Source organism: Chrysochloris asiatica, unplaced genomic scaffold (assembly GCF_000296735.1).
Source record: "Chrysochloris asiatica unplaced genomic scaffold, ChrAsi1.0 scaffold00062, whole genome shotgun sequence".
Lineage (NCBI taxonomy): Eukaryota > Metazoa > Chordata > Mammalia > Afrosoricida > Chrysochloridae > Chrysochloris > Chrysochloris asiatica.
In genome coordinates, this window is record NW_006408580.1 from 5,736,527 (window position 1) to 5,763,261 (window position 26,735).

At 40.4% G+C, this 26,735-nt stretch overlaps 1 protein-coding gene across 1 annotated transcript in view; it reads left to right on the forward strand.

Annotated features, from left to right (window-relative positions):
- EFHC2 (EF-hand domain (C-terminal) containing 2) overlaps positions 1-26,735 on the forward strand; it is a 259,272-nt gene that overhangs the window by 107,600 nt on the left and 124,937 nt on the right. Inside the window, exons 8-10 of the mRNA XM_006864292.1 lie at positions 11,637-11,802; positions 22,160-22,302; positions 25,032-25,228. Coding sequence (XP_006864354.1) covers positions 11,637-11,802; positions 22,160-22,302; positions 25,032-25,228 — 506 coding nt within the window. The remainder of the gene's footprint in view (positions 1-11,636; positions 11,803-22,159; positions 22,303-25,031; positions 25,229-26,735) is intronic.

Sequence of the window (26,735 nt, forward strand, 5' to 3'; positions counted from 1 at the left end):
TCTTGCTTCTGCCACAAATTCCCCCAGCTGTGAGCCTTCCAACCTTCTAAGTATTCCTTTATATGTGGTTCAGAGTTCTGGGACCATCTCCGAACTTGCTTGGTCGGGTATTCTGTGTTGTTGTTGGTGGAGCTCTCTGCTATACGTCCACCCGGTCCGCCATCTTGTTTGCACACTCTACTTTCCTATTTCTTGATGTGATGTGAAGGTGTATTGATTTTCTTTGAGGTTATCTTGTATTTTATTAATTTCTTCTCCAGTTTAATGTCTATTTTATCTTGAAATCTGTCTGACTTCCTCATTATTTGGAAGTTCTGTAACTATACTTTTCCCACTTTTTACTTTGTTTTCATTATAAACTAATAATTCTGGTGTCCTATTTTCAGTTAGGGAACTCTGGTAGCGTAGTGGTTATGAATCGGGCTGCTAACCTCAGGGTCAGCAGTTTGAAACTACCAGCTGCTCTGTGGAAGAAAGATGAGGCTTTCTGCTCCCGTAAAAATTTACAGCCTTGGAAACCCTGTACAGGGTCGCTATGAGTCAGAACTGACTCCACGGCACATAACAACAACAAAAACATTTTCAGTTGTGCAGGTTTGATTTTCTTTGGATACTTCTATATCTGGATTGAATTCTGGATAGTGTTACTGTGTATGCCAATCTTATGTTGTCTGCTGTTGTTGGTTCTCAGTCTACAGGACTCCCTTTAGTAGTTTTTGTAAAGTTGGCCTGGTTGTTACAAATTCCTTTCATTTCTGTTTATCTGAGAATCTTCTAATTTTACCGTTGCATTTGAGGGACAGTTTTGCTGGGTTGGCAATTTGTTTCTCTTTCAGAGTTTTGTATTTGTACTCCCCTTATCTTCTTGCCTGCATGATTTCTGCTGAGAAATCAGAGCATAGTCTTATTGTTTCTCCTTTGTAGGTAACTTCATTTTTTTCCAAGCTGGCCTTAAGAGTCTTACCTTGTCTATGACTTCGGAGAGTTTTATTATTGTATGTCTTGGTGTTTTTCTTTTGGGTTTTATACTGTTAGGAGGTTTATTCAGCTTCTTGAATGTTTATCTTGTTTTTCATGATGTTATGGAAAATTTCTTCCAACAGTTCTTTGAGTACCTTTATTGTTCTTTTATTTGTCTCTTCCTGTTCTGAAGCTCCGATCACCTGTAAATTATTCCTTTTCCTGTTGTCCCACATGAATCTTAAGTGTCCTTCAGATCATTTCATTATTTTTTTCTACTTGTTCTTGTAGTTTACTAGTATTGAGAGATTTATTTTCGAGCTTACTAGTTTGGTCTTCCATTGATTCAAATATACTCCTTTGGCATTTCTGAAATCTTAATATTAATCTTCTATATTTCTATTTGCAGTAATCTTCTGTATTTCTATTTGCAGGTTTTGTATGGTCTCCAAACCTTTCTATGCTTTGTTTGTTTGTTCCTGTAGTACTTTCCTGAAATTTACCTTGTTTTCCTCAATTTTTCTGTCAACTATTTAAAGGTATCTAAATATCAATCGCTTGAATTATTTTTCCGGTAGTTCTAATACCTTTATTCCTCAAAAACGTTTTCTAGCTCTGTCTAGTGGTCACTAGTTTGAGTTACTTGGTCTTATTTCTTTGTATGAAAGTAAATTGTCTGCTGCTTTCAAGGCATTGTGGTGTTGTTGTATTTGTATTAAATTGTTGAGTGTGTGTTGGTGTACTTTTGGCACTCACTGACTGCCTCCTGATGGCGGTGACTAGGGGATGTTTGCCTATGCACCGTTCTCTGTTTGCCATTTGTGCAGCACAGTTTAGGAGGGGTTTTACTGTTGATTGTTGTCATTGATCCAATGCAGGCTGGCATGACTCTTGCCCTATGGGTGTGGCTTTAGAGGGTACAGTTGTGGATGGGATGTAAGGTTATGGTTTCTGCCCTCTGTTGTGTGAAGCAAGAATAAAAAACACACACAAGAGAAGGAAAACAAATGAACAATCAAACAATATAGAAAGAAGAAAATAGTAAAGAAAAAAGAAAAGCAGATAACAATGAGAAAAAGAATACAAAAGTTAAAAGAGGGAGAGGAAAGTAAATAGAAAAGAGAACCATGAGAAAGAATTAAAAAAAAAATTAAATGTGCCAGAAACAATTAGAGAAGGGAGTGAATAAAAGGGAAAGAGACCAGAGAGTAATAAAGAAAAAGAAAGAAAGAAGTAACTGCAATTTGAAAATAGAGGCAGATAAAACAGAAAACATGAAAGTGGAGATAGAAAGCAAGGAGAATGAAGAGAAGAAGAAGGGGAAGAAAGAATAAACAAAAACAATAAAAGGGATTATTTAAAAAAAAAAGGAAGGTGCCTGACTCAGAGAGGAGAAAATTCTGGGGTCACCTACCAACCATGGATGGGCAAAGGCAAAGATGGTAACATTCTCAACCCTAGATGGAGTTCCTGGAGTGCTAGATGTTATGTTTTTTGGGCACCCAATCTGAATGAAAGTAGTTCGTGCAGACCCCAAAGCAGCGTATTTCCATTCCAGAGGGTAACTGACGGGGAGAGGTCCCTGCTAGTCCAGGACTTGCCAGAAACAGCTCTGCAGGTCTGGAGCAGGCCACACCTGATTCCAGTTGCCAGGGTTGGCGCTGCTGCCTTCACAGGAAGTATACGTCGGTGGGGGCTTGCCATGTCTCTGGTCGCCAGGGTAATGTGGGGTTCAAGAAAAAAAAGAAACAAAATTTTGCACCTTTCTTTCCCCCAATGAGAGGTATGCCTTTCCTCCACCTGCTGCCCTCTTGCCTTCAAAGCTGCCAGTGAAAATTCAAGATGGCTGTGCTGCATCTGTGCAGATCACCAGTATCCTTCCCCCCCCCCCCCCACTTCCCCCACATGTGTCTTTTCAACTGCTTCTCCTAGTAATGGCTAGTCCTGAACTGGCCAGGGCCAACTCTGCAGGTTTGGAGCAGGGCTTGCCTGAATCCAGGCACCAGGGTTAATGCAGATAGCTCTCCACTCACTTTGATGGTGTTTACAACTGCAACACTCACCTCCCTGTGGCTCCAACCACCCGGAGAGCAGGAGCTCCCCTGGGTGTGTATGTGAGTGGGGCCTGCCACACCTCTGGTCACCAGGGGAGTATGAGAAACAAGAGGTAAATCACAGCTTTATCTATACGAGCCACTAGTGTGTTTCTACAGTGCCAATATGCTGGCTTGTCTCTGAAGTCACTAAGATGGCCTCACTGTGTCTACTCTACCAGCACTGGTCACAAGTCTGTCTGCTGCATCTGTTCGGCTTCCTCTCCTAGTCAGCATTCAATCCACTGCTCTATCCCTTCGTCTGAAGCTCAGGGTTCCAGGACTTTCATCTGTATCTATTTCATTTGGTTTTCCTCATGTTTGCTTTAGAGGATTTATAAAGCCCAGTCTGCCATCTTGCCACCTCCCTTAATACAATTTAAAAAAAAAAAGTTTTATTGTGAATTATGTGGTAGCTTACATGGGAGAAAATTAGTTTTACATTCATCCTATGGTATATTGTTTCATTGCCATGGTTACAATCCCCTCCATGCATCATCAACCCCTCCTGGCCCCACCCCCCTCCGTCGCAGTCGTCAGCACACAGCCCCTCTCCCTCTCTGTGTCTAAAGTCCCCAGCTGCTCCGTCTCTCGTCATCATCTCAGGCATCACTGCTTCTCTGGGTAGGGTCCCGCTCTCCACTCTGCTCCCTTGATGGTCCCAGGGACCTCCGCTCCTAGACTGAAAAGTTAATCACTCTGCTCCTTGCTACAAAATGTCTACCTTTACATTTACAACCCTCACAATCAGTCCTGATAACAAGTATTCACTAATGTATCACAAGAGACCTATCCGCATTTCCTTTCGTCAGCCCTGCCCAGACAGATTGGATACTACTCAGTGGAGATTCTATCTTCCTCCATACCCTCTGGATCTAGGTTCCCTCTTCAAAGCTTGTAAGGCTTTGTAGCCCCCCCCCCCCCATTTTGGGTAGCCAGTGTCCAAGTTGCCCATCCCTGTCTACTCTGTGTATGGAGAGGGTCGGAATGATCCTCACTATAAAGATTTGTTCCCTCTTTTGAGATACTGCATCCATAGGTCAAGTTCATCAAATTGTATCAGATTACTCTTTTTTTTTCCCTCTTCTTTCTTCTTCTAGTTGAGCTCTGACCATCCAGTCATTGAACCCAAGTCAAGTGGGTATTATCTGCAAGTGTGGGTGTTCTTGTGCATATGCCTTCTCTTCTTATCAGCTGGATGCTTCACTCTCCACTCTAGTCCTCTGTGGCTATGTCTCTGACTCTGGGCTGAAGAGTCCCCAGGTTTTGCCACACTGCTGGCCAACCAGGTCTCCATCCAGGTTCACAGGAGTCTATTGAGCATTGTAGGGCTTAGCTCACAGAATACAATTGATTTTAAAGTTGACTTTATATCTTGCAATCTTGCTAATAAATACACTAAGTTGTAGGTTATTGGGTTGTTGGGTTTTTTTTTGTAAATTACTTGAGAGTTTCTAGGAGACTATTATGGTGTTGTGGGTTAATACAGTAGACTGGAAAGTCAGTTTGATCCACAAGGTCAGCAGTTCAAGCTCACCAGCCACTCCTTGGAAACCCTGTACAGGGTCGCTATGGGTAGGAACTGATTCAACAGCACTTAACAACAACAATGTCATGTCATGTGTATATGTTGTTGTTAAGTGCTGTTGAGATGGTTCTGACTCATAGTAACGCTGTATAGGGTTTCTGAACCGCCGTTCAGAACCGCTGTATAGGGTGAGCTTGAACCGCCGACTTTGTGGTTCAAACCAACTTTGCAGTACCACACCAGGACTCCAAATAATGTTAGTAGTAGGTTTTTTACAGATATCAGTTTTCAGTTGAGCAAGTCCCTAGTTTATTGAGGGTTTTCACCATGGGTGAATGTTGGATTTTGTCAGATGTTTCTGTATTAATTGCTATGATCATGTCATGTCATTTTTCTTCTTTATACTATTGATGTGCTAGATTATGTTGGGTGATTTTATTATGGTAAAATATCTAGAACAGACATTTTCCATTTTAGCTATTTTGAAGTTTATAGTTTTGTGACATTAATTCTGTTCAGGATATGTGCATTATTTGATTTTTAAAAATCTTTTTATTTTGAATTGAGTGAAGGTTTGCAGAGCGTATCAGTTTTCCATTCAATTCTTCATAGACATTCTGTTTCATGTCATTGTTTGCAATCTATACAATGTAATATCATTTATCCCACTGCTTTCCTGTGTTGCCTGTGTAAATTCCTCCTTCTTTCCTAACTCTTCTTTGTCTTTTCGTAAATGCAGCCCTTTTGATCTCATGTGGTTGATTGTTCTAAGGCATGCATACCTTTCTAGTGTTATTGGTCCCCTCACTGACCTGTCTATGTTTGGTTGAAAATTAGGCCATGGGAGTGAGTTCCTTTCCAGCCCTGAAGGGTGATTAAAGGCCATAGTCTTAGAGGCCGTCAGTCTCTATTCAACCAGTAAGCTTGATCGTTTTCACAAGTTTGTGTTTTGCTTCAAATTTTTCAATCACTCTGTTATCCAGGACCTTCTAGATTTGTTGGTAGTGGTAACTGGGCACCGTTTAGTTCTTCTGGTCATGGAGTTTTATGTTCACATGGTCCATTCGTCATTTGGTTTAGTTGTTACATTGTTTCTGGGATCAACTCTACTTGGTCATGATCTATTATAATTTTTATACTTATATGCTGTCAAATACAGTGCTGGTGTGGTGCTGTAGGATTAGCACTGAACTGCTAACCACAAGATCAATCGTGCAAACCCACCAGTCCATCCTTAGCAACACTATACAGGGTCACTATGAGTTGGAACTGACTCGACAGTAGTTAACAACAACAACAATATTTTGTTGAGAATTTTTGCATATTTAGGAAGGATACTGATCTGTAGTTCTCTTTTCTTGTACTATCTTTGGTCTGCTTGAGGTTTTGAGCTGGGTGAGGTGGCGGGGGGGCATTCTTAGATGTGTAACTTCTCTCTGAAACTTGGAGTTTCATATAAACATAATTTCCTGAGAGAGGAGATGAAAGCCAGAAACAAGTACAGCTTAAAAGACAAGGGCTTTTATTTCCAGCATGAGATGAGGCCCAACCTAAGTGCCTTGTGGCCCTATTTGTGTAATATTCCTGGCGTCCTGGAAATTTTTATATTATAAGAGATGGCACACAAAGAGTTTTCAATAAAAAAAGACTTTCAATTCCACTCTTATATTCATTAAGAGAATTTCTTCCACTCTGTATATCAGATGACTTACATGTGTGGGCCCAACAGGGGCCAAATTAGTGGTTTCTTCTCATTTTATTTTTTAAAGTTGGTCCTCTTTAGTTGGCACAGGTGGGCATATTTACTTTGTGACCTGTGGACAAGAGGCAAACCAGGAATGTGCAGGTGGCAGAGGCAGTAGAAAAGCTGTTAGTGGTGAAACAGCTGGGTACACTCATGACTTTAAGGGTTGTAGTGATGGTGTTGTGTGCCTTTGAGTGGGTTCCAACTCATAGCGATCCTGTGTAGGGTTTTTGAGAGCTGTTGATGGGTTTGAACGGCTGACTTGGCGGTTACCAGTCCAGCACATATCCTACACTGCCACGTCAGAGAGGAAAATTTGGCCTTTAACGAATGCAGATACTTGTTTATAATCAGCAAGTCTTCAGTGTGTAGACTTGAAAATATATATGAAAGGACTTCAAAAAGTTCATACAAAAATTGAAAGAGAATGGAATTTTCCCACAGACTTTTGGAAGCCCCCTCATGTCTAAAATGACGAGTCACTGAAAACATTTACTTGTGTTCTACTGAAAGACTGGGCTCCTGGTGTGGCGCTGTGGACTAATGCAGTGGACTGCAAAATTCGTTTGAACCGCAAGGTCGGTGAGCCAAGCTCACTAGCCACTCCTTGGAAACCCCATACAGGGTTGCTATGGGTGAGAACCAACTCAATGGCACTTAACAACAAGAACAATTGAATGATTACCTTTATTTAAAGAATCCAACACATCATATGATCTGATCCTTTTGATGTAAAACCCAACATTCATTTGATATTTTTTGTTTGTCAGCCTGATTTTGAGACTGATTTGGAAATAAGTGTACTGCTGGAGAGATATTGCTAGTGTCCTAGCGGCAGAGAGACTGCATTCTCCAGAAGGTGCACAAATCACCTTTCTAGTTATGTGTAAACAGAGGGTTGGATAGATAAATTGGAGGCTCTGTGTAGAACCTGATGTGGCTTCTAAAAAGGGGAGACTCTTGTGCATTTCTGGATTCTGAAGGTTATGAATTGGGCTGCAAACCGCAAGGTCAGCAGTTCAAAACTACCAGCTGTACCACGGGAGAAAGATGAGGCTTTCTGCTCCCGAAAATATTTACACCCTCGGAAACCCTGTATAGGGTTGCTATGAGTCGGAACCGACTCCACGCACATCACTACCACCACCACCACCACCACCAAAGGACTCTAAAGAACAGGCCAGCATGGCTTGCTCAGTGGGCAGCATTGCCATCTCACTACCCCTAGTTCTTCTCAGACTTGCCACTCTTACTGTTTTATGTGGATAAACATGGGCCCTCAGAAGGAGACCTCTCATCTCTTGTGGCATGAAGGATGGAACAGCTTCCAGGATGTCTAGCATCAAGGAGCAGGGATTTGAATGTAAACTGTTCTAATTTAGGAATTCCTGCCTTGAGGTATTATTTCTTTGTCTTGAAGAGACCTTTCTTACTTTCATCGCTGGGGCAACCAGACTTGTAAGAAAAGCATGCATTTTCCTTGCTTTTGAAGAATACTTATTTTGTTGTTGTTGTTGTTAAGTGCCGTCGAGTCAGGTTCCAATCCATAGCAACCCTGTATAGGGTTTCTGCGGAGCAGCCGGTGAGCTTGAACTGCTAACCTTGCAGTTCAAATGGCTTTGCAGTCTGGCGCGTTAACCCACAGCGCCATACCAGGATTCTTATTAGGCTAATTTAAAATTAAGGTTGAACAGGTTTAATCTAAGATTCAAGGTTGACCACCTTTAATTTTGTGGAGTCATTTGGACTATCCTGAACTCTTGGTGCTAGAGGCAGAAGACATCCAAGATGAGTGCTTACAGATCATTTGAGCAAGTTGCTCACTTCAAGTTACAACCAAAGGGGTAGAGTTGGATTCTGCTCTCATCTCATGGCCTTGATGGGCCTAACAGTGGCACTGAAGGATAAACACTGAACTGCTAACTGCAGGGTCGATGGTTTAAACCCACCAGCCGCTTCTCAGAAACCCTGTACAAGATACTATAAATCGGAACTGACTCAGTGGCACCTACCAACAAAAATAACATGAAATGAAGAGGGTTGTGGAGTAGATGATTCCTAAGGATCTTCTAGCTCTTCTGCACAAGACCTTTGGAAAGTGTACAAGAGCAAAGATGTCAGTTTGAGGAGTAAGGTGCAATTGACCCAAGCCATGCTATTTTCAATAGCCTCATATGTAAGTAAAAGTTGGACAGTGAATAAGGAAGACGATAGAAGAACTGATACATTTGCGTTATGGTGTTAGAGAAAAATATTAAAAGAACCATTGACTGCTAGTAGAACAAACAAATCTGTGTTGAAAGAAGTATAGCCACAATGCTCCTTAGAAGCCAGGATGGTGAGACTTTGTCTAAAATACATGCTAGGTATAGTGTGATGGATGGGTTATTTGCCCCCACACTGACAAGTCCTACCAAAATCACTTTACCTGTGCCCTGGGTATAAACAGAGGCAGGTTTACCTGGAAGTTAATAAGTTTAGGCTTCAGTGGTCTCCCTTTGCAGGGGCCCCAGTCCAAGGCCCTGTGCCTGCCTAGTATTTTGTCTTAATAATCTGGCATTCTTGATCTCAAAGAGCTTCCTTCAAATTACTTAAGATTCAGACCTCACAAAACCTGGAACATGAGATCCACTTTGAAGTATAATTGAAGACTATTCTCAGTGGTGCTTCTAACTGAGATGGCCAACAGTAAATCACTGTGATGAAGCATTATGACTCCTTTTAAAAATGTCTCTCTATAGACTTGGAATCCAAATCTAGTTAATTGTGGATAAACATTCAGTATATATGATTTTACATATCACTTGGGATTAGCAGAATCAAATGATTTGAAAGACAGATATGTCTCAGAATCTACCAGAATGCCACTTTAAAAAGACATTTGGGAAGATACATTGTACAAAAATGCATGCTTTTTTACTTATGAGACAAATGTTTTGGAATATCTGAAGTACGCAGAATACTAGGATAGTGGAAAATTGAAGCTAGGAAACTTGTCATTCAGGTGTATGTTGAAAGCTTTATGGATGCATGTGCGTTACCCAGTGAAATGAGATTTAAAGTTGGATCCTAAAACCAGTGTATCCAAAAAGATATAGGTAGTGTTAGGTGTCAGCTGTGATGGAAGCTAAGCAGTTCTCGGCTTTTATACACTAGATGGCACTCTAGGTGCAGAGGAAAGCTCTAAATTGAGTCTTTTGTTCCTGCTATTGCAAAAATTAATTTGTTGAGAAAACAACTGTGTTATGAAACCTGTAATTTTTTTGGAGGTGTATAATGCATTCTTAATTACTTTACAGTTCAAATGTGCCCTCTTTTGGTTTCACTACTCAGATTAGTGTGTGCAATTGTATGTATATATCGCCTGTTATAAAGAACTGATCATGCCTTAGTTTTCTGTTAATCTCATAGAACTCTCCCTGTGGTCCCTATTGTCCTCTCCCTTAAACCAATCAGAGTACCAGTCAGTGCTGTATTTGATGTGTAATGGTTAGCAATGAGTCTATTACAGGTCTACCTAATGTTAAGATTTGGCTTCCTCTTCATTGCTAAGACTTCTTTTCAATCCCCATGAAAATAGCCCTAGGAGAGGCTTGCCTTCTGTACCTGAGAGTTGCTTCTGTTCCTGAGGATTAGTTGTCCCCTTTCCTGAGCCAGTGAGAAATTCTTGATGACATTCTCTTTGCCAACATCCCTCTTGTGAGTTTCCGTTAGGATTGAACCACTACTCTTGGGAATTTCAAACATTAAGAAGTGCAAAAACTTATCTTAGTTCATAGGCCATACAAAAAGAGGTGGTGGGTGGATTTGGCCTGCAAGCCATAGTTTGCCAACTCCTGGTATAGAGGTCTCAATGATTTATAACTGTTTTCCAAAATGCTATTGCCACTTAATGGGATTTCACACCTGGACTACTAGAATGCCTAGTAAAGCTGAAAATATTTCCAAATAAAAGTTAAATGGCTTCAAATCCTTAGACTTTTGATCAATCAACAAAAACCTCTCTATTTGTAAAGAGTTGGGTTGCATTGGATGGCAAATTGATGCACATTTCCTCTTAATAATACATTGAGCATGGAACAGGAAATATTTGCTTATGTGGAATTCTGTTTATTCATGAATGGAAATACCTATGGTATACTCAACCCTGAGAAGAAGTAGAAAGTGGAGTTCATGGTTTTGGTTTGCTTTTAGGCAAGATCTGGCTATCTCCTTTGCCATTTGTGATGGAGCAAAGACAGTGGCGTAGGTAGGTCAGATCAACATGTTATTTGCTTTGATGAGTACATTTGTATCGCAGAGATGTTCAGTCGCCTCACAGATGAGCACCTAGAAGCTCCTAGACAGGTACCAATATGACACTAGCTCTCTCTTCATCCCTCTTTCCTGTAAGTAATGGATAACAAGTAAATAAATTATCCACAAACAAATAAAATCAATAATATCCTGGTGTGGCTCTGTGGGCTAATGTGTCAGACTGCAAAGTCATTTGAACTGCAAGGTTGGTGGTTCAAGCTCATTAGCTGCTCCTTGGAAACCCTGTACAGTGTTGCTATGGGTTGGAATCGACTTGACAGCACTTAACAACAACAACAGCACTACTTAGCCTATATTATCCCTTCGAACTAGTAGGCATCTGGCTATTTAAAAATATTTTTTCATCACCTTTTAGTACATCTGCAGTGTGTCTCTCTTTTATTTTGGCAGTAACAAGAACAACCAGGGGCAATGATTGATGAGAAGAAATTTCTCTCTCCCCCTCCCCAATGAGATAGTGAAGTGTCACCACTTAGAGTTGAAAAAGATGTAAGGAGAGGGTAATGTGCACAGGGGGCAACGACTGAGCTCATGGGGAAGGGTAAAGGTGAATTAGTCAGGAGTCTGCCCTATTTGGAAAATAATTTTATTAGTGAGTATTGACAGAAGATAGTAGAAGACCAAATTACAGGTTAAAATGTGGAATGGTAGCGTAAAGTTTCAGGTTTGCATTTTCATATCATTGGAAAAATCAGGGAAGAACAAAAAAATATTCAGAAACCGGATGTGATGACAAAAAATAAACATTTACTTATTCGACATAGTTCCCTTTTTTCCCCGACTAGTGATGATTATTGAGTGAATTGTGTTTTTTAATAAACATGATTGAATCTACTCTCATGGGATTTTGCTGTGTTTTATTGAAATAATTTAAAATAGTCTACAAAAATCTCCATGTTCATCTTGAAAAAATAATAGACCTTTCAAAACAGCCATAATCAGGGCCAAAAAAAAAAAAAATATTGATGTTTGGTTTGTCTTTGTTTTGTTACAGAGAACTTTACCTCTATTCCATGCAAGCCTCCACCTCTTCCAAAAATAGAAAGGAAATTTCCACCTTATACTGGCTTTGGTTCTGAAGAGGATTCTCTCCGTTCCTGCATCAGTCTTCGGCCCACACCTGTTTGCAGAAACTTTAGGAAGTTTGCGGAAAAAGACAGGTGCTTGAAGGGAACCATGATTGTAGTCTAATCTTTCTCAAATTAGTTTGGGTTTACAGTAAGTCCTCATGATAAAGCAGATATCACTCCACTCACATAATTTACAATCCAGGGAAACATTGTTAGAGCTTTATGACAAAGGTGATTAACTTCCAAGTTATCACTACATTTTTCCAAGAGTGCTTATTAGAATAACTGTCATCTGCAAACCCCCAAAGCCATAACATATACCGAATCTAGATTGCCATTCCCCTTAGATGGTCTATAAGAAAAGCTATAGAGCATGGCTCAGCAAACGTTCTTGAGGCACTAGATAGTAAATATTTTCATTTTTGCAGGACATACAGTCTCTGTCACAATGACTCAACTCTGCTCTTATAGCAAGAAAGCAACCAGAGATAGTATGTAAATAAATAGGTGACTAGAGTCGGAACCGACATCACGGCACATAACCACCACCACCACCAGGGTTCAATCAAAATCTCTTTATGGACACTGACATTTGGATTTTTTTTTTATCATTTTTGCATATTTTAAAATATTATTATTTTGATTTTTTTCAATCATTAAAAAAATGTAACAACGTTTTTTGGTTCACAGATCATACACAAAGAGGTAATGGGCTAGATTTGGCACACAAACTGTAGTTTGCCAACCTATGATATGGAGGTTTCAATGACTTATTTTTGTTTTCCTAAATGTTGTTTGGTAACTAGTGATGTGGCTTTGTTTTGAGAGGTTCGCTTGAGTTTAGTCACCATAAATTGCTCACATGGCTAAATATAGTTTCAGAAGATAGACTCTCAAAAATATTTGTACTATGTATGAAGAAAAATCCATCCCAAATCATGAAACTCGAATGTGAGCACTACCCATGGCTACTTTTTGCTTCTGCTGAGAGAGCAGGCTATGGTTAAAGCAGTGGTGGGGCAGTATTGCAAATGCTTGAAGAGGAGGATGTGGGTTGAAATGTGAAGTTCTGTGTGAGGGAAATAATGGGTCCGGAGAATCTGGGGAGGAAAAATGACAAAGGGAAAATGTTCTAAGACTAGGAAAAGAAAGAGCTGGCATCCTGAATTTGATAAAATTCAATGGAATCAGATGCTGTGAGAGAACATTTAATGAAAGTAGAGAACAATAATTCTTGTATATCCGTAAAAATGGTGAGCATACATTATTGTTAAGAGTTGTACAGAACGCGTAAAAGATTTTCTTTGTCATGGCATGATGTCCTGTCTTTCAAGAAACACTCTCTTATTGTTAAGGATTTTAGAGGTTTATTTTTAAGTTTTCGAGTCAGTTCTCCTCCAAAGTCTGATCCCCAGACCAGAAGCATCAACATCATGCCGGGGCTAGTTAGAAATGCTGTGTGCCTCACTCCCAAATTCACTGCTGTGGGATCAATTCCTACTCATTGTGACCCCGTAGAGTAGAATACATCTGCCCCATAGTGTTTCAAAGGCTATAATTTTTATAGAAGCAGACTACTACATCTTTGTCTTGTGGAGTGGCTGGTAGGTTTGAACCGGTTACCTTTAGGATTAACAGTGGAGCCCTTAACCACTGCGTCACCAGGACTCCTTTACCGCAGACCTACTGAGTTAAAGATTTCTGTGCTTTCACAAGCCCTTCACGGGATTCTGATGTTCACCAGTGCTTGAGAACCACTGATTTAAATTATATAAAAGACAAATCAACTTATACTTCATTCTTCCCTATAGATAACAGTGTTTATAATGATGTTCCAGGGCAAAACTTTGGATGGATACTTTTCACTACCTGCAGGGAATTCACCCAAAGGAGGTGGGCAGCAAGAATGTCCCTCTTGTAAAAAGAGAGGGGATTTTTCTTATAAGTAGACAAGATGAACTGTTAATCCAGGATGTTGCTTCTAGAACCCAGGGGAAAACAGTTCTTTGAGTGTAGTTGAGTTACTCTCTCTGTCTGTCTACATTGTGGAAACATCTACAGAACACTGATTACAGACAGCATTCTACATCCTTGCATACTGTCATGGCTGAAGGATGGAACCCTAGGCATGAATGTCTCTAATTTTGTTTCTTCCTGTCCACTTGCTTATTCTGTGCCAGGAATATACTTCCCTCAAGCTCCTCCTACACAGTGACTTTGTTTCCATAGTAACAGGCACATTCAGCTGAAGACTTATACATCAGTGAGAATAACCCTAGATTTAAATACTGTGAGAACCTGAGGAAGATGATCTCATAAAGCAAATGAAGAACAGCTACTTCATGCAAAAGAAAACGAAAAACAAAAAACTGCGAAGTGAGACGTGGAATTTTACACTGATTATTCATTGGCTATTAAAAACTAATGGGTGCTAATTATTTTGTAAGGCTAATGATGTTATAAGGCCTTGGAGGGAATAGTTTCAAATGAACGCATATGAAGTTTATCATGCACATGAAGACTTTCTGTATTATCTGGGTAAGCATCATGGTGCTGGCCTGTTGAGATTTCTGGGAGAACCAGAATAATAGCTCTCTTACCGTGTCAGACTGAATTAGTTTCTTCTTCCTCTGTGTGTCCAAATACTCTGCTGATCATACATTAATAAGAATAAGAAGTAATATAGCAGACTGTGTGCTGATTACCTTGTTAATGCTGTTGGGTGTTGTAAAGTCTGTTCTAACTCAGCAACAGAATGGCCAGGCCTTCACCATCCTCAGAACCGTTGCAGTCACTGTGTCAGTCCATCTCTTTGAGGGTTTTCCTCTTTTTTCAGTGACTCTCTACTTTGCCAAGCATGATGTCTATCTCCAGGGACTAGAGACATGAGACAAAATCACACTGTCCTCCCTTCTAAGGGGCATTCTGATTGTACTTCTTCAAAAGCAAATTTGTTTGTTCTTCCAGAAGTCCATGGTGCTTTCAATTGTCATCCAAACACCATAATTCAAATTCTGGTGTTCCTTATTCATTGTCTGGCTTTTACATACATAGGAGGCAATTGAAAAAACCATGGCTTTGGTTGGGTGCACCTTAGTTCTCAAAATGACACCTTTGTTTGTTATTTTTGAATACTTTAAAGAAGTCTTTTGCCGCAGATTTGCCCTTCATTTCTTGACTTGCTTTCATGGATATTGGTTGTGGGGCCAAGTAAAATGTAATCCTTGAAAACTTCAATCTTTGTTTATAACGATGTTGCTTGTTGGTCCAATTGTGAGGAGTTTTGTTTTCTTTATGTAGTCTTTGGTCTTCATCAGTAAGTGCTTCAAGTTCTCTTCCCTTTCAGCAGCAAGGTTGTTAATGTGTGTTCCTCTAATACTGATGCTACATTTCTTCTTCATATAGTCCAGCTTCTCTGATTATTTACTCAGCATACAGATTGACTAAATATGGTGAAAGGATACGGCCATGACACACACCTTTTCTGATTTTAAACCAGGCAAGATCCTCTTGTTCTATTACAACAACTAGCTGCTGGTCTATGTACAGGTTCTACATGAGCACAATGAAGATTTTGGAATTCTCATTTTTCACCATGTCATCCATTATTTGTTATGATCCACAGACTTGAATGCCTGTACATAGTCAATAAAACACAGGTAAACGTCTTTCTGGTATTCTCTGCTTTCAGCAGTGAGATCGCTTAATTCCACGTCCTCTTTTGAATTCAGCATGATTTTCTAGTTGAACACCAATCAGCTGTGCATCAACATCCCTCTTGATGTACTGCTAAAATCATTTTAAGTTATCGTCAGCATAATTTTACTTGCGTGCAATGGTAATGATATTGCTTGGCAATGTTTGCATTAACAACACCGTTGGTCACCTTTCTCGGGAATGGGCACATGTATGTCTCTCTTCTAATCAGTTCTCCTAGTAGCTGTCTTCCAAATTATTGGCATAGGTAAGTAAGCACTACCAGTGTTACATCCATTTGTTGAAACATCTCAGTTGGTATGATATTAATATCCGAAGCCATGTTTTTGACCAGTGCTTTCAGTGCAACTTGGGCTTCTTCCTTTAGTACCATTGGTTACACTACTTCCTAAAATGGCTGAATGTCACCAATCCTGCCATCTTATGTTGATGCTTCCTGACTAGTTCAATTTTTGCCCATAGGTTCTTCTGTATTACAACTTGAGGCTTGAGGTTTCCAGTAGATATATAGCCCTGGGTGAACCATTATTTTTCTTATGTAATAGATATTACTGAGTACCTGCTGAGTGTCAATCAGTTATCTAGATGCTTAGTGAACAAAATGGATACAAAGCCGTACCCTCATTCTAGTTGGGAGAGGCCAACAATCAACAATAAAGATCAAATCTAAGTAAGTTATATAGTATACATTGTTGTTATTGTTAAGTGCTGTCAAGTTGGTCCTAACTCATTGCAACCCTGTATATGATTTCCAAGGAGCAGCTGGTGGGTTTGAACCACCAACCTTGTGGCTTACAGTCCAGTGCTTTTCCTACAGTGCCACATAATGAGTCCTAATAAAAGATGTTAAATATTATTGAAAATATAAAGAAGCTATTTAGTTGTTGTATAATAACAAGGGGAGTTCTGGGGATGGGGATGAGAAACACAGATTGTAATTTTAAATAGTGTGTTTGCAGTAGACATTACTGATGAAGGGAAACATGTTCCAAACAAAAGGAACAGTCAGTACAAAGACTGAACAAGGAGCATGCCTTAGGATGTGTGAGGCACCAGCAAGGTGGCCAACATGGGTAGAGTAGATGAATGAGGGGCAGAATAAACAGATGAGATAAGGTAGTGAATGAGGGTTCCTATCACATAGGGTCTTATAAGCCATTTTAAGGACTCTGTTTAACTTGAATGATATGGGAAGCCACTGGGAGATTTGGGCAGAGGTATAACTTGATCTGATTAACATTTTAAAAGAATTCCTCCAGACACAGTGTTGCAAGTAGACTGTACAAAGCAATGATGGAAGTAATACAGAGCAACCAATAGGTGACTACTGAGGAGTTCTGGTATGGGTTGCAGGATAAAACACTAGGTCGGTTTGAACCACAAAGTTAGTGGTTCAAACTCATCAGCCACTCCTTGGAAACCCTATATAGGGTTGCTCTGAGTCGGAACTGACACCAAGGCATTAACAATGACAACAGCACTCTGGTCTGGGAGCATAGTGGCTCCATACAATAAGCACTGGACTGCGAACTATAAGGTCTGCAGTTCGAGCCAGCCAGCCAGCCTCTGCTCCATGGGAGAAAGATGAGGCTTTCTGTTCCCACAAAGATTTAAAGCCTTGGAAACCCTATACAGGGTTGCTGTGAGTCAGAACCAACTCCACGGACTGTAACAATAACAACAACAGTGGTTTAGGAGAGAAATTATGGAGGCTTGGATCAGGGTGAGTGTAGTGGAAGTGATGAAAAGTAGTGGATTCTGGGAATATTTGGAAGGTAGACAGATTGGATAGGATATGAGGTATGAATGAAAAGAGAAGTCAAGGGTGACCCCCCAGGGCTTGACTTGAGCAACTGGAAGGTTAGAATTGCCATTCACTAAGATAGGGAAGACTAAGAGGTTTGGGGACAAGAGCAGATGTTCAGTATTAGAATAAGTTCTGAGCTGTGTCTATTAGATATCCAGTATAGATATTGAGCAAGCAGCTGGATATGTAAGTCTGGACTTCGGGAGGAAGGTCTGAGCTAGAGGTAGACATTTGGAAATCATTAGCATATTGTTGCTGTTAGGGGCTATCGACTTGACTCCAACTCATAGTGACCCTATGCACAAAACAAAACACTGCCCGGTCCTGGGCCAACCTCACCCTTGAGCCCATTGCCTCTACCACTGTGCCAATTCATCTCTTCCTCTTTTTCTCTGATCCTCCACTCTACCAAGCATGATATCTTTCTCCAGGGACTGGCCACTCCTGATAATATGTCTGAAGTATGAGAGACAAATTCTCAACATCCTGACTTATAAGGAGCATTCTGACTGTACTTTTTCCAAAACAGATTTGGTTGTTCTTCTGGCAGTCCATGGTACTTTTAATATTCTTCAACCCCATTAATTCAAAGGCATCACTTCTTCTGCAGTCCTCCATATTCATTGTCCAACTTTCACATGAATATAAGGCTACTGAAAAAACCGTGGCTTGGGTCAGGCTCACCTTAATCCTCACAGTGACATCTTTGCTCTTCAACCTTTGAAGAAGTCTTGTGTGTCAGATTTGCCTAATGCAATGTACCATTTGATTTCTTTTTTCTTTTTAAAATGTTTTATTGTGAATTATGTGATAGTTTACATGGGAGAACATTAGCTTTACATTCATCCTCTCGTATGTATATCGTTTCATTGCCATGGTTACAATCCCCTCCATGCATCATCAACCAACCAACCAACCAACCATTTGATTTCTTGACTGCTGCTTCCATGAGTGTTGATAACGGATCCAAGCAAAATGAAGTCTGACAACTTCAATCTTTGCTCCATTTATCATGATGTCATTTTTGGTCCAGTGGTGAGGATTTAAAAAAAAAATGTTTTATTGTGAATTATGTGATAGATTACATGGGAGAACATTAGCTTTACATTCATCCTATTGTATATCATTACATTGCCTTGGTTACAATCCATCCTCTTCATGCATCATCAAAGTGGTGAGGATTTTCGTTTTCTTTACATTGAGGTACAATCCATAGATGGTATTTAAAGTTATGGTATGAAGTTGTATTAAAGCATTGACTAACCCTTTGGTTGGTTGATGATGCATGGAGGGGATTGTAACCATGGCAATGAAACGATATATGATAGGATGAATGTAAAACTAATGTTCTCCCAAGTAAACTATCACATAATTCACAGTAAAGCATTAAAAAAAAAAGTCTTGACTAAACGAGACCATCAAGAATTAAAAGGGAACAAGCCCTAGAATACCCCTAAAGAAGAGATTGGTAGAAAGAGGAAAAACCAGCAAAGGAGACCGAAAAGGAGCAATCAAGGAGGTAGAGGTAAAACCAAGAGAATATGAAATCTTAGAAGGTAGAATATCATGGAAGAAGGAGTGATTATTTGTGCCAACTGCTGCTGATTGGTCATGTTAAATGCAGACAAAAAAAAAGTGACCCTTGGAATTGGCATTGTGCAGTTCAGTGTTTACTTTGATAAGAGTAGTGTTGATGGAGCAAACCTAATGGAAGTGGATTTAAGAAAGAATGAAAAGAAAAGAATTGGAATCAGTGATTATAGATAACTCTGTTGCAAAATTAAGACATGGTTCCTAGTCCTAAGAATGTAGAATTTGGGGGAATAATGGGAATCAACATGTTATTAAACTTAACCAAATAAAATAGACCAGCCAATAGTACAATTCTGTGCAGTGTGACAGATTATAGTGGGTACAGGATATGTGAGTAGGTAAGGCAGCCATGATCTAAGAGATTTGGCCATCACTGGTGCCCAAATGGATGGACAAGATAACAGGCAGACAAAGGGCAAGAGAGAGGATGGTATGGGTGACACCAAGTGAAGAACCAGAAGCAGAATGGGCCAGTAGATAAAGTGGCTGGCATGACTTGAGTAGAAGTAGATGTTATAGGTAATCATGAAGAACAGCTGAATGTATGCATGATTCAACGTGCCAACGAATGGCCTCATTAGGAAGAACTTTGTTTTCTTTATTTAAGTGCTAGCTTTTTTTTTTTTTTGAGGGCTGGGATTATAGTGATAAAAAAGCGTGTTTAGAAAAGTTTGGAAATTAGTTTATTAGTCAAGGAAGTATCTCAAGACACTTGCACTATTTCTCAAAGTGTACTCTGGGGATGACCTCATCAAAATCTCCAGGGTTTCCTTATTAAAAATGCAGAAAGATGCAAACTAACCTCTGAATGCACATCTCTGGGGGTGGACTCTGAATTCTGTTTACTTAACAAGCTCCCAAGGTGACTTTTATACATACTAAAATCTGATCTGCTTGCCTAAAGGTTTGGTTTGGGCACCTTATCTTCCTGGTTGCCAAGATCTCCAAAACACTAAAATTAGGTTAAAACATGGTGGGTTAAACATGCAGAAGTGTATACATAACGTTGTTGTTGTTGTTAATTGCCGTTGAGTCGGTTCCGACCCATAGTGACCCTGTATAGGGTTTTCAAAGAGTGACTGGTTGAACCACCAACCTTGTAGTTCAAATGGCGTTGCAGTCTGGCGCATTAACCCACAGCGCCACACCAGGACTCCGTACATGACATATTGTTGTTGTTGTTGTTAAGTGCCGTCGAGTCGGTTCCGACCCATAGCGACCCTGTACAGGGTTTCCGAGGGTGTAAATCTTTATGGGAGTAGAAAGCCTCATCTTTCTCCCGCGGAGCAGCTGGTAGTTTCGAACCGCTGACCTTAAGGTTTGCAGCCTGATTCGTAACCACTACGCTACCAGAGCTTGACATATATACTTATAAATTTATGTAAGTTCTAAGAAAACTTTGCAGCAGTATCCATTTGGCCTGAGGTTAGACCTCAGTTCAGTTGGTTCATTGATGTTATTTCAAGCGTTTGTAAAAGTTATGAATCTTTCATGAGGGAACTACCAAATCTGTTATTTACAGATCGAATCATGTGTTAGAGAAGATGATAGCCCAGGTAGAGTTGCCCCCTGCTCTATATGAAGTCTATTTGAGGCCTGGGAAACTCAAAACTAAGACAACAAAGCATTTTGTTCTTTTTTGCTCTGGGTTGATAACTGAACTCTTGACAGGCTCAAGTCCACCAAGAAGTGCGTTGAAAGAAAGATCTAATGATTACTTCTGAAAAAGCAGCCATTGAAAACCCTGTAGAGCACAGTACTATTCTGACAGACTCCAGGTCGCCATGACTTGGAATCCACTCAATGACAACTAGTTCCCTGGGGCTAGCTTCCCAAGTGGCTGTTCTTCAACTCCAATGAGGACTCAAGCTGGGAATCTTGGAACCTGCTTTGTCCACTCTGTTTCCCTGATCAATCAGGAAATGACCAGAGAAATAGTGTTTCCTGCCTTTGCAAATCAGAAAAACTTGTTTGTGTATATGTTTTTGTTTTCCTTATCACTTTTTAGCAAGCTTTTTCCAGAAGGAATTTCAGCATAGAAGTGTAAATGAGGACCCCTCTCCTTAGAGTTGTATCAGAGAAGTGATGGATATGGTTTATTTTACTGTGCACCTCCTTAGTGTGAGGATTTTATTATTACTATTATTGAAGATTGCCCTTAGTGTCTACTATTTGTCACTAAGTCCCCCTTTCACTGGCTTATCTCAGCAGGGATGCTTCTGCTGATAGACCATCAGTTGGTAACTTTCAAGTCTAGAGTTTGAATCCTATTTTCTGTCTTCCAAACTACTCTGTTCAATCATAGAATTCTAAGCACAAATTCTATTCTATACAGATCTTATAACCCTTCCTTCAAATATTTATTGAGTGCGTGGTAATGTACAAAGTATATTGGTGATGGTGTTGTGCCATGGAGTCAGTTCTGACTCATAATAGCAACACTGCACAGGGTTTCCGAGGCTGTAAGTCTTTATGGGAGCAAAAGCCTCATCTTTTTCCCATGGAACTGCTGGTACTTTCGAACTGCTGACCTTGAGGTTAGCAGCCTGACACATAACCACTATACTACCAAATCTCCTTTAAGTGTTATATTGTTGTTGTTGTTAAGTGCTGTTGAGTCGGTTCCCACCCATAGTGACCCTGTATAGGATTTCTGAGGAGCGACTGGTGAGCTTGAACCGCCGACCTTGCAGTTCAAACAGCTTTGCAGTCTGGCGCATTAACCCACAGTGCATATTAGGCATCAGTTAATAAGATTAGTTCTTGCTCTTGGAAAATAGATCTTGGTTTCTTATAGTCCAGATGAACAGTGCTATGAACAAGGCAGGTCTAATAATAATTTTTGGAGCATTTGAAAGGGAAAAGTTAATTTTGTCCTTGAGGGGAGGTAGGAGGAGGATACTGGGGGACTCAGAAGAGATATGGCCCTGAAGGAAGGAAGATGATTGGTGAAAGGGGAAGATGGCACCCACAACAAGGACTAGCTACTTGTCCTTTGTTTTGATATGAGTAGAGTATTGTGACTATTGACTAGCCTTGTGATTAGAAAACAAATCTTTAATGTACTATGAGCAAGTTGGTTTATAACATTTGTTTGGGGTAAATTTTCTCAGTGCTCCCTCGAACATGAAGAGAACACAAAATATTTTAGTAAGCTGAGAAACATTCTCAGTGTATAGACTTAGAACCTTAATAAGCAGACATTTGAATTCTTGGGAGAGTTTATGTTTCTGTCTCAAGACCATGATATTCCTTTTGTAGGTTTTTATATGCATAATATGTGGAAGATTATTTGTGTAATGTTATAACTCTCATTTCTCTTCCATTTAGCTATGGCTACATAAGTTACAAACTTCGATTTTTTGCTAAACTAATCACAGACAAAGGTGTCCATCTGGACAGGATGTTCGTGGTTTCATATTTTCTCAGTGATAACACGATGTCAGTGTTTGAACTTACAGAGAAAAATTCAGGTAAGAGACATACCTCTCATGGGATTTTGTTTAGGACATTTAATATATAAAGTGATCAAACAGGGAGTTTGTGTTGGCTCCTGGCTGGAGAACTCCGAGCATCTACTTCCCCTAACTGTGAGGTACCACTGATGGCTTCCAAGGGCTTCAAAATCATGACCTGGCTGCCACCAGTTCTACCCGCAGCCAGCAAGACCAGAGGAAATCTGTATTCTTGATAGTCCTGCTTGTAATAACTTATATTTTTGCTTGAAGAAAGACCAGAGTTCCAAATAAACACATTTAATCTTAGAGGGCTCATCTTCCTTCAACCCTTCAATCTGCTGAGGCCTTTGCCAAGGTTCTAGCACACAGGCTTACACTATGCCTCTCTGCAGTACCATGGCGGTGCCTGAGGGGAGCCATGGAGTTTTCACTGTTCTTTGTCCTGACCTATTTAGTGCTAATGTGTGCTGAATACACAAATTGGGAAGAATAATCAGTGGTGTACTCTCTGACGAAAGAGAAGAGAAAGAGGGGAAAACAAAGAAAAGCCCTGCTTTAGAACATTTGCCATTTTTCATGGTATTAAACCTCAATCATGGCCACTTTTCAAGCTACCAACACAACAGTTTTACAACCAGTGTTTAAAATCCCTGAAAATTTATCAACTCTCATGAGCTGGTCTGAGTCATTCAGCCCACCAATCATTTGTATAACTAAGTCAGTCTCCACAGTGATTTATATAATGGATCAAATATTAAAATATGAAATTGAGTCGACATGAATCTAAAGTCATGTTCTGAAAGGTCAAGAAAAATAAACTGTAAAATAAATCTAGAATGGGGTGATGTGGCCAAGTAAATTGACACAAAGAGCGATGGTAGTCATCTATGAGCTTTGTAGTAATAACAGCAGTTATTACTGAGTCTCTACGATTCGCCTTATAAGAACTTTATGAGGTTAAATTTTGTGTTAGTCCAGATCCTCTGAGAAGCAAATGCCAAGATGGAATTAAATATGCAAGACATTTCTGGAGGAAAATGCCAGTGAGGGCAATAAACTGCAGTGCAGAACTGACTCCTGAGAAGGACAGAGGGAAGGAAGGATGGAGAAGGGCTGACACTGTGGGGAAATTTGAAGAAAGTTTTAGCAAGGCTGATGGGCTGTGTAAGAACCCAGAGTCACTGGTTGAAGGGGCCCCTATTGTGGAGGAATGGGCCTGCCTTCTCATCCCTGCCTTGCTCAGTCATTTGTTGTCAGCAGCCTATGGAAAATAGGACCCTGTGTAAACCTGGGCATGGATTTCAGAATGCAGCAATTGGAACTTTCTGACAGTTCTATTCCCTAAGCAATCTGAGAGATGAAGCTTCACGAACCCCACAAGTTTGATTCCCATTTTACCAATGAGAGCTTAAAGGTTCAGAGACATCAAATAATTCCTAAAGATTGTCCAATAAGCAAATGCCAGAGGCAGGGTGATATCCATCACTAGTATTTGGTTCGAGAACCTATGCCATGCTGCCATCTTTGTTTTATGAATGTGTTAGGAGGATCCTGGAGCCCTGTGTTTAACTCAGGAGGTCAGAAAACAATACCAGGAAGAAAGAAGAAGCATTGTAGGATAAGCACTGGACTGCTAACCGCAAGGTCAGTGCCTCAAACCCACCAGCTGCTCCTCAGAAACACAGCATACAGCTTTGCATCGGAACTGACTTGAGGACACTTGACAACAACAGAAAACAGATGAAATGGTGAATTTTTTGGAACGTAAGAAATCTGAGGCATTCCTAAAAGAAGGAAAGATAATTTACTTACAGGGGGAGGGAGAAAGACTTCAGGGGACTCCCATAGTTGTCTTCAAATACTTAAGAAGCTCCTTTACATAAGTCGGATAAGCACTGGACTGCTAGCCTCAAGGTTAGAGGTACAAACCCACCCAGCCACTCTGCGAGAGAAAGATGAGGCCCATCTGTTGATGTAAAGATTTACAGTCACTGAAACCACCCTATTTAGGGTCAGTATGAGTTAGCCTCAACTTGATGGCAGTGAGTTTGGTTTGAGCTTTGGTTTTACAGAAGTAGGGCATTTTCAGTTTAATCTGCCTGTCAGATTAAGTACAAGACATCATCTGGAACAAATAAGTGGAAGTAAGCTCAAGTGAAGAAATTTCTAACTGGTTCTGTTCAAACTTTCTCTATAGATGTGTGTCTTCCCAAAGTTCCACATCACCAGTCCACTGCTGGGCTTAGAGCAGGTAGCTGATAAGTGTTTATTGGATTTGGAAAAGAGGAAGGAAGGAGAGGAAAGAAAAGACTGAAATACCATACCATGTTTCTCCTTTAACACACTCCCCTAGGAAGTCTTATTTCTTTACCCACTGCCTCATTCTTCCCTGAAGTCTGAGAATGAGAGGCAGGTTGTACAACCTGATGAATGTAGTTAATGTCACTGAATCGTATATGTAAAAAAGGTTGAAATAGCAAACGTTTTGGTATATGTATGTACAAGGGAACTTCAAAAAGTTCATGGAAAAATGGAATTACGAGATAATGGAATGTTTTTCACAAACTTTTTAAAGCCCGCTCATATAAACTTAACACAATTAAAATAATTTTTAAAAAAGAATCACAGGTAGTATGGGTTCACAGATAAGTTGTGCAGTCTTTGTCTGAGGATGACCTCAGACAAAGGCAACTCATGCTATTTTCTTAAAATTAAAGGCTACTCGTTAACTTTTGTCTTGATAGGAATGAATGGTGGGAGATTTTTACGAAGACTTCGCGTCAAGAGACCTGGACAAGACATCTTTAAAAGTGAACTATCAGAATACATCCAGCCCGAGGAGCTATATATTGGAGCCAGAATCAATGTGAATGGTTACGTATTCCATTTACTCAATGCTGATGAATATACCTTAAACTACATGGAGAATAATGTAGATAAGGTAAAGTTACTTCGTTGAATTCTCCACTTGCTGCACAATACTGTGAGCTCTTTATTTTCCTTCCGCCAGTGCCTTTTCTTCTTCATCCTGCTACTGGTCTTACATTGTGCATTCACACATGAATAATGGATCAGCACAACTTGGTCCTGGGCCCTGTCTACTCTGTTTACACGTTGGGTTCTCCACTGCCCAGCATCAAGGATTCCAGGCACAGGCAGGAGGCAGGCCCCACATTGAATCAAGTTTCCTGGGTTTTCTGCTGACGCTGACAATGTGTTCAGAAAGAAATTTAGCGACTATAGGAGAGGAAGAAAATCTGGTGACACACACTGTGCCATCCCAGTTAATTGGCACAGACCAACCGAGAAGGCTCAGACCTGAACAAACAGAAGTCCCAATGGGACCCCATAGTGCTGTGGTTGCAACTTCCTTTAACAGAAGCCACCTGAGTTCTAACTAAGACTTCAAGGATAAAGTGGGAACAGTAGCTTAGAGTGTGCGCTAAAGCACTTTATCTGAGATAGGGTGGCAAATGGGTACACTTCCTAAAAAGGCCATCAACGCAGTAAAAAGAACACTTTAATTAAATCTTAAAAAATATGCCTGAGTTGAGTGTACAACTATGTTTATTTGGGATTCATTGCCCACAATTAGAAAATCTATGTGGACAAAATGTATTTGGACAGTCTAGCTGTTGTTGTTAAGTGCTGTTGAGTCGGTTCTGACTCATGGAGACCCTGTATAGGGTTGCTGAGGTAGGTTAACAGTTAGCAGTCCAGTGCTTATCCTATAGCACCACACCAGGGCTCCAGTCTACCTGTAAGTCATGATATTTAGTACCATTTATATACAAACAATGCCAGTACCCTCTCATTTGTATATAAAATTCTTGGAGTTAAGTTGCTAAAATCAATCTGTATATATCGTATCATCTTTGTCAGTTTGCTTTCTCTGAGAAGCAGATACCAAGACAGAATTAAACATGCAAGATATTTATTGGGGCAATATCTGTGAAGGATAAAGGGGAAGAAAGAATAGGAGTAGGCAGGGAGAGAGCCTTCAGACCGGGATGCAGGTCTGTCCCTGTGAAAGGAGCATGTGGACAAGGAGGATGGGGCAGAAATTACCTCACACTGCTGTGTTGTTCTGAGAATATCTCAGCCAGGCCACTGTAAAGACTGCCCATCAGAGAAGTCTCAGGTCGGGCAGGAACAGTCCATTTCTGTTGTTGTTGTTGTTAAGTGCCGTCAAGTTGGTTCCAACTCATAGTGACCCTGTATAGGCTTTCCGAGGAGCAGCTGGTGAGCTTGGACCGTCAACCTTGCAGTTCAAATGGCTTTGCAAGTGTGGTGCATTAACCCACAGCACCATACCAGTCCAGCTCTAGTACCCACTTATTGCCTGGAAATATTCTGGAAAGAGTGTGGCCTTGGCATGAATTCTGTGTGGATCCCGGTGTGCTGCATCTGAGATATGGAAGGGAGGTCTGGGTGGTGCCCCATATGTC